This window comes from Triticum urartu, chromosome 4A (assembly GCF_056163025.1).
Source record: "Triticum urartu cultivar PI428250 chromosome 4A, HENAU_Tu73, whole genome shotgun sequence".
In the NCBI taxonomy this organism is placed as follows: domain Eukaryota; kingdom Viridiplantae; phylum Streptophyta; class Magnoliopsida; order Poales; family Poaceae; genus Triticum; species Triticum urartu.
Genome location: NC_141876.1, coordinates 50,141,473 through 50,162,317, shown reverse-complemented (window position 1 = coordinate 50,162,317; position 20,845 = coordinate 50,141,473). Strand labels below are relative to the sequence as shown.

At 42.6% G+C, this 20,845-nt stretch overlaps 1 protein-coding gene across 1 annotated transcript; it reads right to left on the bottom strand.

Annotated features, from left to right (window-relative positions):
* Nucleotides 1-694: 694 nt before the first annotated feature.
* Nucleotides 695-3,256, bottom strand: LOC147974708 (uncharacterized). Its single transcript, XM_087520118.1, has 6 exons — nt 2,910-3,256; nt 2,741-2,814; nt 2,230-2,657; nt 1,629-1,752; nt 1,221-1,544; nt 695-750 (listed from the first exon to the last, which is right to left on the bottom strand). Exons 1-6 carry the CDS (start codon nt 3,254-3,256, stop codon nt 695-697), a joined length of 1,353 nt encoding a protein of 450 aa, XP_087376244.1.
* Nucleotides 3,257-20,845: the final 17,589 nt, after the last annotated feature.

Genomic DNA, 20,845 nt, shown 5'->3' with positions numbered 1-20,845 from the left:
ACCAAAAATATTATTTATCATCTCTATCAGATTTCACTTTCGTAAGTGACTGTGAAGGGACTGACAACCCCTAAGCGCGTTGGTTGCGTTGAGCTATTGTTTTTGTGTAGGTACGAGGGACTCGAGCGTCGCCTCCTACTGGATTGATACCTTGGTTCTCAAAAACTGAGGGAAATACTTACGCTACTTTGCTACATCATCCCTTCCTCTTCGGGGAAATCCAACGCAGTGCTCAAGAGGTTGCACTGCGCTACAAGTACAATGTCCGCTCCATCCCTATCCACAAGGACGACGGGGTGCAGGTCGACTGCAATCCTCTCCACGGAGCTACGCTAGAAGTACAATGCCTGCTCCATCCCTATCCGAAAGGACGACAAGGTGCAGGTCGACGGTAATCCTCTCTACGGAACTGTGAATGTCCGCTCCATCTCTATCCGCAAGAACGACGAGGTGCAGGCCGACTGCGATATCCTCCTCAGAGTTGCATCTCAAAGAATATTCCGAGTGAAGAATAAGCTCCACTCGAAGATAAATGCAAGCTCATGCAGAAGATAAACCAAGATCAAATAAAATCTCAAAGGTCTCAGGACGAAGACAAAAGTACTCGGGCGTCGGACCCGAAAGAGTTTAACGGTTACAATAACCACTCAGCATACCGAGGCAAATTTAAAGCAAGTTTGAGTATCAAGTTGGTTCACTCAGCAGGAGGTGGACTGGCAGGCTCGACGAACTCGTCCAAGTCGACCCCGTCTGCGATCCGAGTGGCAGCAGCAATGAAAGTTTCCAAGAAGGACTGGAAGTCGTGCCTTTTTGTGTTGGCGACCTTGATCGCCGCCAGCTTCTCTTCTCGAGCCTCTCTGCAGTGGACCCTGACCAGCGACAAAGCCACATCAGCACCGCAGCGGGCGGAGGACTTCTTCCATTCCTGCACTCGGCCAGGGACCTCATTGAGTCGAGCCATCAGAGACTCGAGATCATTCTGAAGTGTTGCCCTTGGCCAGAGCGATGAGTCGATGCGTGAAACTGCCACCTTCAGATGGGCAAGGTAACTTGTAACACTGGAGACGCGAGATTCTAGTCGAAGCACATTCATAGCAGCCTCATCGCCGACTGGAGAAAGGACTGGGTCCAATCCCGTCTCGATCTGTCCAGTCTCCTCTTCAAAGTTTTGGCAGAATTCTGCAGTCAAGGAGTTAATGAGTCGACTGGCCAAGACTAACCTGCAAACAGTAAAACAGTCAAGTAAAAGAGGATACCCTCGAGCATAAGAAAGAGTTTCTTGGCGAGAGCCTTCAAATAAGCTTCTAGATCGTTCCTCCTACGCGTCATGCTTTCCAGCTGGTCGGTCAGAGCCACCTTATCTTTCTTCAGACGAGTCGCCTCTCGATTGGATTCGGTGAGGGACGACTTCAGCTTGTTGATTTCTTCCTCTAGCACGCCGACTGAAGCTAGTTTCTGGCCAGCAAGGGTAGCCTTCTCTTGAGCCTCTTTCTGCGCAGCTACAAGGTCCAAGTCTTTCTTCTCCAGGGCCAGCCTCATTTTCTCTGCAAAATACACATTTAGATCAAACAGAAGATCAAAGGGATAATTTAAAGGACGATCGACATGAGCAGTCGACAGGCTGTTACCTTCCATACCGGCAACGTCATCTTGAGCCTTCTTCAAGTTTTGTTGGGCCAGCTCCAGGTCAAGGTGGAGTTGCCTCTGCTTCTCCTCAAACTCGACGAACTTGGAAATGAGGGTACAAGATTTCTACAGTAAGTAAAAGACATATCAATCGACGAGATCAAAGATTATTTACTTCCGAGTGAATAAAGCTTCAAGACTAAAAGAAAAGTACTCAGACCCCAGCCGACTGCCAGCAGTTGACTGCAATCTTGGGGACTACACCCAGTGGGTGCACTTGGCGTGCCCCCACTGGTTTGGATTCCATTCGGCTGGTCCGCCCAGACTAAATAAAAAAAGTGCTCAGACCCCAGCCGAATGCCAGCAGTCGACTGCGGTCTCGGGGACTACACTCAGTGGGTGCACTTAGCGTGCCCCCACTAGTTCAGATCTCACTCGACCAGACCGAGTGGAAGAGTGCAAATAATACAGACGACAAAACACCCGGTGGGTGTACAGATTCAAAGCAGACAATAAGAGATCGTGCAAAGGGAAATATTCAGGTAGCATATCCTAACAAGATAAGTTCAGTCAGAAGTCAAGTTCAGTCAGAAGTCAACTTACCTGGACATTGGCTCGAAGAGCCGCGCTGGCGTCGTAAGCAGCCTGACTATTTTCATGCACCGCCTTCATTCGCTCCATCATTACACCAGCCTGACGGATAGCCTCCGCGACGACGTCCGACTGGCTTTCCGGAACATGATAGGTGGTGAAGAAGGGGACATACGGTCCAGACGCAGCAGCTTGGGGCTCCAAGGCATGGGGTTGGATGGCTGAAGAAAACACTGGTACAGCCGACGGTGCGGGGTGCTCACTCGACACTGGGACAACAAAGGTTACAGAGGCTCTACTGGCATCTTCGGGCCGTTGGACTGTTGGTTCTGTTTCCGGTTCTGACCAAGATATCCTGTTAGCTATTGTTTTCTTGCTCTTCCTGGGCCTCAGCGGCACGTCCTCGTCATCATCCAGAAGCTCAATGACATTGGGAGGGGCTGCAAAAAAGTCAGCCGACTCCAGATGAGTCACCAGAAGTTAATCGACCATACAATCGAGAACGAGATCACGAGGTTTATACCTGGATTGGAGGTGACCGCAGCTTCCATGTCCTCATCTTCATACTGGCGAGTGGAAGTCCCAGAGGTAGCGGCACTACAAATTTTAGAGTTCAGTCGGTCATGTCTGAAGAAATGAATCGACTCAAGTCTAGATTCATACTAAAGCAAGAAATCAAGTCCAACTAATACCCAGAAGTAATGGGGATGGCCACTTTGATCTTCGACAAGGTCTTTGGTGGTTTGGACGGCGCAACTTTCGGTTCCTTCGACGCCTTTTCGGTCGGTACTGGAGAAGACATTCGAGGGTGCTTCGATGATTGCCCAGTCTGCGCGGTCGCCTTGCCGCGGGCACTTGCTGGATCGTGAGAAAGCTTGGATAGTTTCTCCCTACGAGGAGGAGAGTCGACCTCTTCTTCATCACTCGGGTCGTCGCTGTCCTCGTCTTCCTCGTCATCAGAGCGCCATTCGCCGCTCTCACCTCCACTCGCTTCTCCCTCTAGGTCCTGCTCCTGCTCCCTGTTGGGCATCGAGTACATCTTTGTCAGGGCCTTGAAGACAACAAACAAGACAAGAGGCAGTCGGGTGACAGCAGACAACAACTTGATAAATCAAGAAAACACTCGACCATGTGGAGTCATACCTTGTTAGTCTCGTATGAGTTATTGAGTGGAGGAATCCTCCGGGATCCCCTGGGATTGTCTTTGTTGCCAGTGATACTCTTCAGCCACCCTTCCAACGTAGCATCATCGACCTCTCCTGGATGGATCCGAGTGGTGTCGTCGATGCCCGAATACATCCACATCGGATGGTCATGGGCTTGAAGTGGTTGGATGCGTCGCCTGAGGAAGACTTCCAACAGATCCATACCGGTTACCCCATCACGAACAAGTTGAACTACTCGCTCGACCAGCACCTTCACTTGCGCCTTCTCCTCTAGGATCACTTTCAAAGCAGAGGGCTTCTCCACTCGGGCCATGGAAAAGGGGGGAAGTCCAGTCGACTGACCTGGGGTCGGCTGGTCCTTGCAGTAGAACCAGGTCGACTGCCACCCTCAAACCGACTTAGGAAGGATCATGGCTAGGAAAGTACTCTTACTCCTCATTTGGATCCCAAGACCCCCGCACATCTGAATCACCTGCGTTCTCTCATCACTCGCATTGGCCTTCTTGACCGATTGAGAACGGAAGGTGAATATGTGCTTGAAGAGCCCCCAGTCTGGCCTACAGCCCAGGAAGCTCTCGCACATGGACACAAAAGCAGCAAGATATACGATGGTGTTCGGGGTGAAGTGGTCGAGTTGCGCCCCGAAGAAGTTCAAGAAACCTTGAAAGAAAGGGTGGGGAGGCAAGGAAAACCCGCGGTCGACGTGAGTAGCAAGGAGGACGCGCTCACCCTCATGTGGCTGCGGCTCGGTCTCGTTCCCCGGGAGTCACGCTGATTCGTGGGGAATCAATCCCCCCTCGACCAGATCGTCGATGTCGTCTTGGCGGATCGTCGAGCGAATCCAGTCGCCCTGGATCCAGCCCGGCAGCAAGCCGACCCTCGAAGAAGATCCACCCCGGCCGGACTTCTTCCCCTTCGCCTTCGCCGTCGCCTTCTTCGCACGCTCCAATGCCACCGTCTTCTCCTTCCCCATGGCAGCGGATCGAGTTCGAATGGAGCGACGACGCCAAGAACGGAGGCAGTTGCGGTGGAGAAAACATAGGAGGAAGGGGAAGAATGGGAATGCACTGTGCGAAAACCCCCGTCCGACGCCTTATATGAAGTCATTTTCGAGTGGCTGACTCGTGGGCCCAGGCGATCCGATCAAATCCCGCAACAGTCACGCACGCGATACGTGGCGAAAAAGGTGGCGCGGTGATCGAGGCGGCGTGTCTAATCCATCCTGATTACTGCAGCCTCGTCTGCCTGGCGCGCTTCCCAAAATTCGAATCCCGCGAAATCCACAGGCAGCAGAACAACCCGTCAGACGGAGGATTTTTCCCATATCAACACTCGAAGCTTAACAATGAAAGTTCACTCGACAAAACCAAGAATGGATCAAGGCGACTGAACAAGCAGTTGAAGTCATCATGGATGTTCATTCGACATCTAGACAAGACATTTCTGAAGCGCAAAAGCTGAATCAGAGAGGTTATCAACTCCTTTTGCACTCGAACCCTGAACCATGGGCTAATGGTGAAGATATGTACCTAGGGTAGGGTCATAGGCCTGACCTATACACCCTCCCCTAGGACATCCCCTTAAAACCAGAAGCATTCGAAGAGGAGTCATCATCCACTCGACCATGAGGACTTCCACTCGTAAGACTTGAAGTCACTTGACCGCAGGGACTGTCACTCGACCACCAGAAGGTCTAAGGTCACTCCAGACCACAACGGTCAGACATCACCTCATAGCTTTAATGGTCATTATGTCTCTTTATTTACTAGCGTTACCAGTAACGTCTCCTCTTTAATGTACCTTAAACCCTTTGTGACGTGGGCCGGCTGGGGTCCTGGTGCACTCTATATAAGTCACCCCCCTCCACAGGCACAAGGGTTCGCATCTTTGGTAAACACACACACACACACATATAATCCAGTCGACTGCCTCAGGGAACCAAGACGTAGGGATGTTACTTCTTCCGAGAAGGGCCTGAACTCGTAAAACTCATGTGTACAACTACTCCATAGCTAGGATCTTGCCTCCTCATACCTACCCCCCATTCTACTGTCAGTCTTAGAACCACGACAGACGGTTCTTTGGAGATGGAGATCAAAGGCACAAGATGATGATGGCCATATCATGTCACATATTTTGATTGCATGTGATGTTTATCCTTTATGCATCTTATTTTGCTTAGTACGGCGGTAGCATTATAAGATGATCCCTCACTAAATTTCAAGGTACAAGTGTTCTCCCTGAGTATGCACCGTTGCTACGTCGTGCCGAGATACCACGTGATGATCGGGTGTGATAAGCTCTACGTTCACATACAGCGGGTGCAAGCTAGTTTTGCATGTGCAGAATACTCGGGTTAAACTTGACGAGCCTAGCATATGCAGATATGGCCTCGGAACAATGAGACCAAAAGGTCGAACGTGAATCATATAGTAGATATGATCAACATAGTGATGTTTACCATTGAAAACTACTCCATCTCACGTGATGATAGGACATGGTTTAGTTGATATGGATCACGTGATCATTTAGATGACTAGAGGGATGTCTATCTAAGTGCGAGTTCTTAAGTAATATGATTAAATTGAAATTTAATTTATCATGAACTTAGTCCTAATAGTTTTTTGCATATCTATGTTATTGTAGATCAATGGCCCGTGCTACCGTTCCCTTGAATTTTAATGCGTTCCTAGAGAAAGCAAAGTAGAAAGATGATGGTAGCAACTACACGGACTGGGTCCGTAACTTAAGGATTATCCTCATTGCTGCACAGAAGAATTACATCCTGAAAGCACCAGTAGGTGCAAGACCACTGCAGGAGCAACACCAGACGTTATGAACGTCTGGCAGAGCAAAGCTGATGACTACTCAATAGTTCAGTGTGCCATGATTTACGGCTTAGAATCGGGACTTCAAAGACGTTTTGAACATCATGGAGCATATGAGATGTTCCAGGAGTTGAAGTTAATATTTCAAGCAAATGCCCGAGTTGAGAGATATGAAGTCTCCAACAAGTTCTATAGCTGCAAGATGGAGGAGAATAGTTCTGTCAGTGAACACATACTCAGAATGTCTGGGTACCATAACCACTTGACTCGGCTGGGCGTTAATCTTCCTGGTGATAGTGTCATTGACATAGTTCTTCAATCGCCACCACCAAGCTATAAAGGCTTCGTGATGAACTATAACATGCAAGGGATGGAAAAGACTATTCCTGAGCTCTTCGTGATGCTAACAAGACCACTAGTTTCAAGAAAAAGGGCAAAGGGAGGAAGGGGAACTTCAATAAGAATGGCAAGCAAGTTGTTGCTCCCGGGAAGAAGCCCAAGTCTGGACCTAAGCCTAAAACTGAGTGCTTCGACTAAGGGACTGGTCACTGGAAGTGGAACTGCCCCAAGTATTTGGCGGATAAGAAGGATGGCAAAGTGAAAGGTATATTTGATATACATGTTATTGATGTGTACCTTACTAATGCTCGCAGTATCGCCTGGGTATTTGATACTGGTTCTGTTGCTCATATTTGCAACTCGAAACAGGGGCTACGGATTAAACGAAGATTGGCTAAGGACGAGGTGACAATGTGCATCAGAAATGGTTCCAAGGTCGGTGTGATCGCCGTCGGCATGCTACCTCTACATATAACTTCGGGATTAGTTTTAGACCTGAATAATTGTTATTTGGTGCCAGCGTTGAGCATGAACATTATATCTAGATCTTGTTTAATGCGAGACGGTTATTCATTTAAATCAGAGAATAATAGTTATTCTATTTATATGAGTAATATCTTTTATGGTCATGCACCCTTGATGAGTGGTCTATTTTTGTTGAATCTCGATCGTAGTGATACACATATTCATAATCTTGAAGCCAAAAGATGCAAAGTTAATAATGATAGTGCAACTTATCAGTGGCACTGCCATTTAGGTCATATTGGTGTAAAGCGCATGAAGAAACTCCATGTTGATGGGCATTTGGAATCAATTGATTATGAATCACTTGATGCTTGCGAACCATGCCTCATGGGCAAGATGACTAAGACTCCGTTCTCCGGAACAATGGAGCGAGCCACTGACTTGTCGGAAATAATACATACTGATGTATGCGGTCCGATGAGTGTTGAGGCTCACGGCGGGTATCGTTATTTTCTGACCTTCACAGATGATTTGATCAGATATGGGTATATCTACTTAATGAAACATAAGTCCGAAACATTTGAAAAGTTCAAAGAATTTCAGTGTGAAGTGGAAAATCATCGTAACAAGAAAATAAAGTTTCTATGATCTGATCATGGAGGTGAATATTTGAGTTATGAGTTTGGTCTTCATTTGAAACAATGTGGAATAGTTCCGCAACTCACGCCACCTGGAACACCACGGCGTAATGGTGTGTCCAAACGTCATAACCGTACTTTATTAGATATGGTGCGATCTATGATGTCTCTTACCGAATTACCGCTATCGTTTTGGGGTTATTCTTTAGAACGGCTGCATTCATGTTAAATAGGGAACCATCTAAATCCATTGAGATGACATCATATGAACTATGGTTTGGCAAGAAACCTAAGCTGTCATTTCTTAAAGTTTGGGGCTGCGATGCTTATGTGAAAAAGCTTCAACCTGATAAGCTCGAACCCAAATCGAAGAAATGTGTCTTCGTAGGATACCCAAAGGAAAGTGTTGGGTACACCTTCTATCACAGATCCAAAGGCAAGATATTTGTTGCTAAGAATGGATCCTTTCTAGAGAAGGAGTTTCTCTCGAAAGAAGTGAGTGGGAGGAAAGTAGAACTTGATGAGGTAATTGTACCTTCTCCCAAATTGGAAAGTAGTTCATCACAGAAATCAGTTCTAGTGATTCCTACACCAATTAGTGAGGAAGCTAATGATGATGATCATGAAGCTTCATATCAAGTTACTACCGAACCTTGTAGGTCAACCAGAGTGGTACAGTAATCCCGTTCTGGAAGTCATGTTACTAAACCATGATGAACCTATGAACTATGAGGAAGCGATGAAGAGCCCAGATTCCGCGAAATGGCTTGGGGCCATGAAATCTGAGATGGGATCCATGTATGAGAACAAAGTGTGGACTTTGGTTGACTTGCCTGATGATTGGTGATGTCTACTACGCAACTTTATTATTGTAGACACGTGTTGGGCCTCCAAGCGCAGAGTTTTGTAGGACAGCAGCAATTTTCTCTCAAGTGGATGACCTAAGGTTTATCAATCTGTGAGAGTTGTAGGATGAAGATGGTCTCCCTCAAACAAACCTGCAAACAAATACAAGAAATCTCTTGTGTCCCCAACACACCCAATACAATGGCAAATTGTATAGGTGCACTAGTTCGGCGAAGAGATGGCGATACAAGTTTAATATGGATGGTAGAAATATATTTTTATAATCTTAATAAATAAAAACAGCAAGGTAGCAAATAGTAAACGGGCACAAAAATGGTATTTCAATGCTTAAATACAAGGCCTAGGGTCCGTATTTTCACTAGTGCAATCTCTCAACAGTGCTAACATAGTTGGATCATATGATTATCCCTCAGAGTATAGCAAAGAATCACTCCCGAGTTCATATTAGCGGAGAACAAAAGGTAGGAATTGTTTGTAGGGTGCGAAGCCACCTCAAAGCTATTCTTTCCGATCGATCTATTCAAGAGTTCATACTAAAATAACACAAAGCTATTGTTTTCGTTCGATCTATCCTAGAGTTCGTACTAGAGTAACACCAAAGCATATTCATAGTTATAATACTCAATCCACACAAATAACTATAAAGAGACCCCAAAGTTTCCGTCGGAGAAAAATGCATCAACCCCTATGCATAGATTACCCCAATATCACCGCGGGAATCCGCGAGTTGAATGCCATAACATATATCAAGTGAATCAATAAGATACCCCAATTGTCACCTCAAGTATTCATACCGCAAGACATATATCATGTGTTCTCATCTCTAAATATTCAATCAGACAGGACAAAACTTCAAAGGGTAAATATTCAATTCATCACAACAAGAGTATAGAGGGGAGAAACATCATATGATATGACTATATTAACAAAGCCCATGATAGAAATCACGAGAGAGAGAGAGATTAAACACATAGGTACTGGTACAAACCCTCAGCCCCGAGGGTGGACTACTCCCTCCTCATCATGGTGGTCGCCGGGATGATAAAGATGGCCACCGGAGATGATCCCCCCCTCCTCTGGCAGGGTGCCAGAAGGGGTCTAGATTGGTTTTTGGTGGCTACGGAGCCCTGCGGCGGTGGAACTTCTGATCTAGGTTAACCCCGATGGGTTTCAGAATATTTGGGAATTTATAGTGCAAAGAGGGGGTGCGGGAGGCCACCGAGGCGGGCACAACCCACTTGGTCACGCCAGGGGGGCCTGACGCACCCTGGTGGGTTGTGCCCCCCTTGGGGCACCCCCAGGTGCAGCTCTGGCCCATTGGGTTCCTTCTGGTCCAAAAAAATCTCTGTAAAGTTTCGCGGTGTTTGGACTCCGTTTGATATTGATTTCCTGCGATGCAAAAAACAGCAACTGGCACTGGGTCAATAGGTTAGTCCCAAAAAATGATATAAAGTTGCTATAAAATGATTGTCCAACATCCAAGAATGATAATATATTGGCATGAATACTTCATAAATTATAGATACGTTGGAGACCTATCAACATCCCCAAGCTTAATTCCTACTCGTCCTCGAGTAGGTAAATGATAAAAGAAATAATTTATGAAGTGTGAATGCTAGCAAAGTGCACAAGTTTGATCAATGATAATTTCAATCACTTTTCCTAGCATCATAACATCAATTATTTCTTATGAAACTTCTCATGTTATAGTGGCAACCAATGCACATGTTAAGGTTCAAACAATGAATTCTCTTGAAACCCAACAACCTATGTTCTTAGTCACCAAGCAATTGCAATTCAACTTATTCAACAGAGTTTAAGTAAGAGCTCCACATACTCAACCATCATATAGTATTCTATGATTGCTAACACTCACCGCATACACATGAGCAAAACGTTTCAACCAGACACATAGAAAGATTTGCGCTTATTGTTTTGCCTCCCAACATATTCACCTCAAGGGTGATGTCAACAATAATAACTCATGCCACCCATATTCAACTGGACATATGTGCCTAGATCTTTCCTCACCACATGATGCTTGCCAAAAGAGAAAAATAAAAAAAGGGAATAGAGAGAATTTTTTTGACTCTTTGCATAAAAGTAAATACTGAAAAGTAAAAGATAGGCCCTTCACGGAGGGAAGCAGAGGTTGCCATGCGCTTATTTGTTTGTATGCTCAATCCTTTAGTGCAAAAGAACGTCACATTATATTGTCCCTTGTGATAGAAACCTTTATTATGCAGTCTGTCGCTTTTATTACTTTGCCATCACAAGTTCGTACAACGCTCAATTTTCTCTTACACTAAATGATCTAACACTTTTAGAAGCAATTTATATTGCCTTTTTGCACTGATGACAACTTACTTGAAGGATCTTGCTCAATCCTTAGGTAGGTATGGTGGACTCTTGAAAATAAGATTTGGGTTTAAGGTTCTTTGGATGCACAAGTAGTATCTCTACTTGGTGTTGGAATTTTTGGCTAGCAAAGATGGGGGGGCAAGCACCACATGTTGAAGGATCTATAACAATATAACTTCTATGTGAATATGAACAAACATAAACCATTATGTTGTCTTCCTTGTCCAACGTCAACAATTTTGGCATATAATATTTTGATGGGGGCTCACAATCACAAAAGATTTCCATGATAGTGTATTTATATGTGAAAGTTCTCTTCCTTATACTAATTATTTGTGAATTGCTTGTATGAACAATATTGTGATTGTCAAGCCTCAAAATATTTCACTTTCTAAACCCAATGTGAAGTTACCACTAGGTATGATATGATTTCAAGTTCATAATATTCAATCTATTCAACAATTTACTCATAGGATATAGGTGAAGCACAAGATTAAATGACATAGAAAAGAGCTTCGTTGGCGGGATGTGAATGCCGCTTACTTAGCCTCTCTGGCAACTATTTGAGGGCTCTATTTTATTTAAAACTTTCAGATCTAAGTATTTTATTAAAATAGCAAGAAAAACAAAATAAAATGACATTCCAAGGATAGCACACATCATGTGAAGAAGCAAAAACTTAGGCTCAACCGATACTAACCGATAATTGTTGAAGAAGAAAGGTGGGATGCCTATCGGGGAATCCCCAACCTTAGATGCTTGATACTTCTTGAAATATTATATTGGGATGCCTTAGGCATCCCCAAGCTTGAGCTTTTGTGTCTCTTTAATTACTCCCATATCACGGTTTTCCTAAATCTCAAAAGCTTCATCCACACAAAACACAACAAGAACTCGTGAGATAAGTTAGTATAAACCAATGCAAAACCATTATCATTCTCTATTGTAGCAAATCACTAAAATTATTATTCAACATTGCATACTAAATGCCTCTGCATGTTTAATACTCTTATCCTCAAATAAGATCATTAAACAAGCAAACATATGCAAACAATGCAAACATAACAACAATCTGCCAAAACAGTACAGTCTGTAAAGAATGCAAGAGTATCAATACTTCCCTAACTCCAAAAGTTATGAAAAAATACCACACTGTAGAAAATTTATCAGAGCTCATTTTGCAAAAAGTTTCAACATTTTATCGCATTTTGACATTTCTAGGGAATTTTTGCAACAGAGGTAAACTTTCTGTTTTCAAACAGCAACATGTATACTTATAAAATAAGCATGGCAAAGGCTATCATTGCCACTTTTATTGAAATAAAAGATGAAAAACATTATTATAAATAACATGAAGCAAATCCTAACAAAATAAATTGATGCTCCAAGCAAAACACATATCATGTGACGAATGAAAACATAGCTCCAAGTGAGGTTACCGATAATGTTGGAGACGAAAGAGGGGATGCCTTCCGGGGCATCCCCAAGCTTAGTTGCTTGGATAATCCTTGAATATTTCCTTGGGGGTGCCTTGGGAATCCCCAAGATTAGGTTCTTGTCACTCCTTATTCTCCTCATATCGATATCTGATAACCCACAAGTATAGGGTATCGCAGCAGTTTTCGAGGGTATAGTATTCAACCCAAATTTATTGATTCGACACAAGGGGAGCCAAAGAATATTCTCAAGTATTAGCAGCTGAGTTTTCAATTCAACCACACCTGGAAACTTAGTATCTGCAGCAAAGTATTTAGTAGCAAAGTAATATGATAGTAGTGGTAATGGTAGCAAAAGGTAATGATAGCAAAAGTAATGTTTTTGGTATTTTGTAGTGATGATAGCAATAGCAACGGAAAAGTAAATAAGAGAAGAACAATATATGGAAAGCTCGTAGGCAATGGATCGGTGATGAAGAATTATGCCGGATGCGGTTCATCATGTAACAATCATAACATAGGGTGACACAGAACTAGCTCCAATTCATCAATGTAATGTAGGCATGTATTCCGAATATAGTCATACATGCTTATGGAAAAGAACTTGCATGACATCTTTTGTCCTACCCTCCCGTGGTAGCGGGGTCCTAATGGAAACTAAGGGGTATTAAGGCCTCCTTTTAATAGAGTACCGGAACAAAGCATTAGCACATATTGAATACATGAAATCCTCAAACTATGGTCATCACCGGTAAGTATCCCGATTATTGTCACTTCGGGGTTAACGGATCATAACACATAATAGGTGACTATAGACTTGCAAGATAGGATCAAGAACTCTCATATATTGATGAAAACATAATAGGTTCAGATCTGAAATCATGGCACTCGAGCCCTAGTGACAAGCATTAAGCATAGCAAAGTCATAGCAACATCAATCTCAGAACATAGTGGATACTAGGGATCAAACCCTAACAAAACTAACTCGATTACATGATGGATCTCATCCAACCCATCACCATCCAGCAAGCCTACGATGGAATTACTCACACAAGGCGGTGAGCATCATGAAATTGGTGACGGAGGATGGTTGATGATGACGATGGCGACGGATTCCCCTCTCCGGAGCACTGAACGAACTCCAGATCAGCCCTCCCGAGAGGTTTTAGGGCTTGGCGGCGGCTCCATATCGTAAAACGCGATGATTTCTTCTCTCTATTTTTTTCTCCCCGAAAGAAAATATATAGAGTTGGAGTTGAAGTCGGAGGAGCTCCAGGGGGCCCTAGGGGGGCAGGCGCGCCCCCACCCTCGTGGACAGGCAGTGGCCCCTGGTCTTCATCTTTTGCAAGGATTTTTTATTATTTCCGAAAAGACGTTCCGTAAAGTTTCAGGTCATTCCGAGAACTTTTGTTTCTGCACATAAATAACATCATGGTAATTCTGCTGAAAACAGCATCAGTCTGGGTTAGTTGTATTCAAATCATGCAAGTTAGAGTCCAAAACAAGGGCAAAAGTGTTTGGAAAAGTAGATACGACGGAGACGTATCAACTCCCCCAAGCTTAATCCTTTGCTTGTCCTCAAGTAATTTAGTTGATAAACTGAAAGTGATAAAGAAAAACTTTTACAAACTATGTTTGCTCTTGTTGTTGTAAATATGTAAAGCCATCATTCAAGTTTTCAGCAAATATTATGACTAACCACATTCACAATAACGCTTAGGTCTCAAGTTTACTCATATCAATGGCATAATCAACTAGCGAGCAATAATAATAAATCTCGGATGACAACACTTTCTCAAAACAATCATAATATGATATAACAAGATGGTATCTCGCTAGCCCTTTCTAAGACGGCAAAACATAAATGCAGAACACCTTTAAAGATCAAGGACTGACTAGACATTGTAATTCATGGTAAAAGAGATCCAGTCAAGTCATACTCAATGTAAACTAACAGTAATGAATGCAAATGACTGCGGTTCTCTCCAACTGGTGCTTTTTAATAAGAGGATGATGACTCAACATGAAAGTAAATAGATAGTCCCTTCGCAGAGGGAAGTAGGGATTTGTAGAGGTGCCAGAGTTTGGTTTTGAAACAGAGATGAATAATATTTTGAGTGGTATACTTTCATTGTCAACATAACAACCAAGAGATGGCAATATCTTCCATGCTACATGACACGTCTCCGTCGTATCTATAATTTTTGATTGTTCCATGCCAATATTCTACAACTTTTATATACTTTTGGCAACTTTTTATACTATTTTTGAGACTAACATATTGATCCAGTGCCCAGTGCCAGTTCCTGTTTGTTGCATGTTTTTTGTTTCACAGAATATCCATATCAAACGGAGTCCAAACGGAATAAAAACTGACGGAGATTTTTTTTTGGAATATATATGATTTTTGGGAAGAAAAATCCACGCGAGACGATGCTCGAGGGGCCCACGAGGTAGGGGGGCACACCTTGAGGAGGCAGGCGCGCCCCTGACCCTAGTGGCCACCCCGTAAGGCGGTTGGTGCCCTTCTTTCGCCGCAAGAAAGATAATTTCCGGATAGAGATCGTTTCAAAATTTCAGCCCAATTGGAGTTACAGATCTCCGGGAATATAAGAAACGGTGAAAGGGAAGAATCTGAGAACGCAGAAACAGAGAGAGACAGAGAGACAGATCCAATCTCGGAGGGGCTCTCTCCCCTCCCGTGCCATGGAGGCCATGGACCAGAAGGGAAACCCTTCTCCCATCTAGGGAGGAGGTCAAGGAAGAAGAAGAAGGAGGGGGGCTCTCTCCCCCTCGCTTCCGGTGGCACCGGAGTGCCACCGGGGGCCATCATCATCACCGCGATCTACACCAACACCTCCACCATCTTCACCAACATCTCCATCACCTTTCCCCCTCTATCTACAGCGGTCCACTCTCCCACAACCCATTGTACCCTCTACTTGAACATGGTGCTTTATGCTTCATATTATTATCCAATGATGTGTTGCCATCCTATGATGTCTGAGTAGATTTTCGTTGTCCTATCGGTGGTTGATGAGTTGCTATGATTGATTAAATTTGCTTGTGGTTATGTTGCCGTACTTTGGTTCCCATCATATGATTGCGCGCGTGGATCACACCCTAGGGTTAGTTGTATGTTGATAGGACTATGTATTGGAGGGCAAGAGTGACAGAAGCTTCAACCTAGCATAGAAATTGATGCATACGGGATTGAAGGGGGACCAATATATCTTAATGCTATGGTTGGGTTTTACCTTAATGAACATTAGTAGTTGCGGATTCTTGCTAATAGTTCCAATCATAAGTGCATATAATTCCAAGTCAGGGATGACATGCTAGCAGTGGCCTCTCCCACATAATACTTGCTATCGATCTAGTAAAGTAGTCAATTGCTTAGGGGCAATTTCGCGACTCCTACCACCACTTTTCCACACTCGCTATATTTACTTTATTGCTTCCTTACTTACAACAGCCCCTACCTTTTATTTACTTGCTCTTTATTATCTTGCAAACCTATCCAACAACACCTACAAAGTACTTCTAGTTTCATACTTGTTCTAGGTAAAGCGAACGTCAAGCGTGCGTAGAGTTGTATTGGTGGTCGATAGAACTTGAGGGAATATTTGTTCTACCTTTAGCTCCTTGTTGGGTTCGACACTCTTACTTATCGAAAACTGTTGCGATCCCCTATACTTGTGGGTTATCAAGACCTTTTTCTGGCGCCGTTGCCGGGGAGCAATAGCGTGGAGTGAATATTCTCGTGTGTGCTTGTTTGCTTTATCACTAAGTAATTTTTATTTGCTGTTCTTAGTTGTTTTCTATCTTTAGCTATGGGTAGGAAACACAAAATACCAAAAAAATTAGTTGTACCTACTGAACCAATGGTTGAAGAACCACTCAAAATCTATCACACCACTGAAGCTTATTACTTGGATCATCTTCGATCCCTATGTGCTCGTGCTGAAACCTCAACTAGCTTAGTTGAGGGAAAATCTTTAGATGAGCATGCTTGTTTTGTGCGACACAGAATATCTGAAAAAGGGAAAACTTTACTGGATCAAATTCATCGGTTGCAATGCAATGCTTGGAATTTATGTGAAATATATGATTATACTTGTTGTTCTGAAGACCCTAAGAAACACCTCCCCTACCAATGTTTGTTTAGTGATAATGGAATCGTATCCTCTTATGCCAGGGGTGTTTATAGTTACTATGATGTTCAACAAATTGAAGAATTTGTTGCTTTTAAGGGTGCTTACGAAATTGCTTCTTTGATTGAAAAGTATGATGCTACTCTTTATAGATCTGAAATTTTTTCCATATTTAAATATTGCTATGATAATTATGCTTCTAATGCCTATGTTGAACCATATATTGAGTACAACTCCGCTGTCCAAGAAGAGACTAATATTTTGCAGGAGTCTATGGAAGAAGAAATTGATGAAACTGTGAGCTCATTGGATGAAAAAGATGATAAGGAGAGAGAAGAACAAAAGGAGGAAGAGCGGATTAGCTACCCGTGCCCACCTTCTAATGAGAGTAACCCTCCAACTCATACATTGTTTAATTTCCCTTTGTGCTTACCGGAGGATGATTGTTATGATCCCGTTGATTCTTTTGAAATATCCCTTTTTGGTGATGCTTGCTATGCTTGTGGCCAAGATGCCAATATGAATTATGCTTATGGAGATGAACTTGCTATAGTTCCTTATGTTAAAAATGAAATTGTTGCTATTGCACCCCACGCATGATAGTCCTATTATCTTTTTGAATTCTCCCGACTACACTATATCGGAGAAGTTTGCACTTATTAAGGATTATATTGATGGGTTGCCTTTTACCGTTGCACATGATGATTTTGATGAATATAATATGCATGTGCTTGCTGCTCCTACTTGCAATTATTTTGAGAGAGGAACTATATCTCCACCTCTCTATGTTTCCAATATGATAAAATTGCAAGAAACTGTTTATACTATGCATTGGCCTTTACTTTGTGTGCATGAATTGTTCTTTTATGGCATGCCAATGCATAGGAAGAGAGTTAGACTTCGTTATTGCATGATATATGTTACTTTGTGCTCACTACTAAATTATAAATCATTGTTAATTAAAATTGGCTTTGATATACCTTGGGATCCGGGTGGATTCATTATTTGAGCACTATATGCCTAGCTTAATGGATTTAAAGAAAGCGCTGCCAGGGAGACAACCCGGAAGTTTTAGAGAGTCATTTATTTCTGTTGAGTGCTTTTATATAGTTTAAAAACAACAAAAATAAAGAGGGGAACCCAAAACTTTTTCTAAAAGAAAAGTGAAAGTGAGAGAGACGAGCATTGTGAAAATGGGGGAGGTCCTTGAACTTTGTTCATGCCCATGGGAACTTTGTGAATCTTAATTACAGAAACCTTTCAAAAAAATTATCACCTTGTACAATTCCATTGTATTATAAAAATAATGTGCCAAGGTTTGCCTTTAGGATGTTTACATTTGCTTGATGGTTTGTATGGTGCAGGACAGAAACTTTGGCTGTAGTACGCGATTTTAAATTTTTAGCTGGAATGTCAAATGGTTCTGGTTATTTTTGCACTTTCTTCCTATACAAATTGTTTATTTTTTATAATTTTGGTAGAATTTTTCAAGTATCAGAAGTATGGTGAATGTTCAGATTACTACAGACTGTTCTGTTTTAGACAGATTCTGTTTTTGATGCATAGTTTGCTTGTTTTGATGAAACTATCAATTTATATTAGTGGATTAAGCCATGAAAAAGTTATATTACAGTAGACACAATGCAAAAACAAAATATGAATTGGTTTGCAACAGTACTTAGAGTAGTGATTTGCTTTATTATACAAACGGATCTTACCGAGTTTTCTGTTGAAGTTTTGTGTGGATGAAGTGTTCGATGATTGAGAAGGTTTCGATGTGAGAAGAAGGAAGAGAGGCAAGAGCTCAAGCTTGGGGATGCCCGAGCCACCCCAAGTAAATATTCAAGGAGACTCAAGCATCTAAGCTTGGGGATGCTGGGAAGGCATCCCCTCCTTCTTCAACAAATATCGGTATGTTTTCAGATTCGTTTCGTTCATGCGATATGCGCAATCTTGGAGCGTCTTTTGCATTTAGGTTTTCATTTTTCTTTTATGAACCATGCTGGTATGGGATGGTCCTTGGTTGATTTATAGAATGCTCATTGCACTTCAATTATATCTTTTGAGTATGGCTTTATAGAATGCTTCATGTGCTTCACTTATATCATTTGAAGTTTGGATTGCCTCTTTCTCTTCACTTAGACAACCGCCATTTGTAGAATGCTCTTTTGTTTCACTTATACTTGTTAGAGCGTGGTCATATCTTTTGTAGAAAGAATTAAACTCTCTTGCTTCACTTATATCTATTTAGAGAGAGGACAGGAACTGGTCATTCACATGGTTAGTCATAAAATCCTACATAAACTTGTAGATCGCTGAATATGATATGTTTGATTCCTTGCAATAGTTTTGCGATATAAAGATGGTGATATTAGAGTCATGCTAGTCGAGTAATTGTGAAATTGAGAAATACTTGTGTTGAGGTTTGCAAGTCCCGTAGCATGCACGTATGGTGAACCGTTATGTAACCAAATCGGAGCATGAGGTGTTTATTGATTGTCTTCCTTATGAGTGGCGGTCGGGGACGAGCGATGGTCTTTTCCTACCAATCTATCCCCCTAGGAGCATGCGTGTAGTACTTTGTTTCGATGACTAATAGATTTTTGCAATAAGTATGTGAGTTATTTATGACTAATGTTGAGTCCATGGATTATACGCACTCTCACCCTTCCACCATTGCTAGCCTCTCTAGTACTGCGCAACTTTCACTGGTACCATAAACCCACCATATACCTTCCTCAAAACAGCCACCATACCTACCTATCATGGCATTTCCATAGCCATTCTGAGATATATTTCCATGCAACTTTCATCGTCATCATATACATGACTTGAGCATTCATTGTCATATTGCTTTGCATGATCGTAAGATAGCTAGCATGATGTTTTCATGGCTTGTCCGTTTTTTGATGTCATTGCTATGCTAGATCATTGCACACCCCGGTACACCGCCGGAGGCATTCATATAGAGTCATATCTTTGTTCTAGTATCGAGTTGTAATATTGAGTTGTAAGTAAATAAAAGTGTGATGATCATCATTATTAGAGCATTGCCCAAAAAAAGAGAGGCCAAAGAAGCCTAAATAAAAAAGGGGGGGCAAAGAAGCCCGCAAAAAAGAAAAAAAGAATAAGGGGCAATGTTACTATCCTTTTACCACACTTGTGCTTCAAAGTAGCACCATGTTCTTCATATAGAGAGTCTCTTGAGTTATCACTTTCATGTACTAGTGGGAATTTTCATTATAGAACTTGGCTTGTATATTCCAATGATGGGCTTCCTCAAATGCCCTAGGTCTTCATGAGCAAGCAAGTTGGATGCACACCCACTTAGTTTCAGTTTGAGCTTTCATATACTTATAGCTCTAGTGCATCCATTGCATGGCAATCCCTACTCCTCACATTGATATCTATTAATGGGCATCTCCATAGCCCGTTGATACGCCTAGTTGATGTGAGACTTTCTCCTTTTTTGTCTTCTCCACATAACCCCCACCATCATATTCTATTCCACCTATAGTGCTATGTCCATGGCTCACGCTCATGTATTGCGTGAAAGTTGAAAAGGTTTGAGAAACGTCAAAGTATGAAACAATTGCTTGGCTTGTCATCGGGGTTGTGCATGATGTGAATGCTTTGTGTGGTTGAGATGGAGCATAGCCAGACTATATGATTTTGTAGGGATGAGTTTTCTTTGGCTATGTTATTTCAATAAGACATAATTGCTTGGTTGGTATGCTTGAAATATTATTGTCTTTATGTCAAAGGCTAGATTATTGCTTTCAATCACTCGTCTCTTAATATTCATGCCATGATTAGACATATGATCAAGATTATGCTAGGTAGCAATCCACATCAAAATTTATCTTTTTTATCATTTCCCTACTCGAGGACGAGCAGGAATTAAGCTTTGGGATGCTGATACGTCTCCGTCGTATCTATAATTTTTGATTGTTCCATGCCAATATTCTACAACTTTCATATACTTTTGGCAACTTTTTATACTATTTTTGGGACTAACATATTGATCCAGTGCCTAGTGCCAGTTCCTGTTTGTTGCATGTTTTTTGTTTCGCAGAATATCCATATCAAACGGAGTCCAAACGGAATAAAAACTGGCAGAGATTTTTTTGGAATATATATGATTTTTGGGAAGAAAAATCCACGCGAGACGATGCTCGAGGGGCCCACGAGGTAGGGGGGCGCGCCCTGGGGAGGCAGGCGCGCCCCTGACCCTAGTGGCCACCTCGTAAGGCGGTTGGTGCCCTTCTTTCGCCGCAAGAAAGCTAATTTCCGGATAGAGATTGTTTCAAACTTTCAGCCCAATCGGAGTTACGGATCTCCAGGAATATAAGAAATGGTGAAAGGGAAGAATCT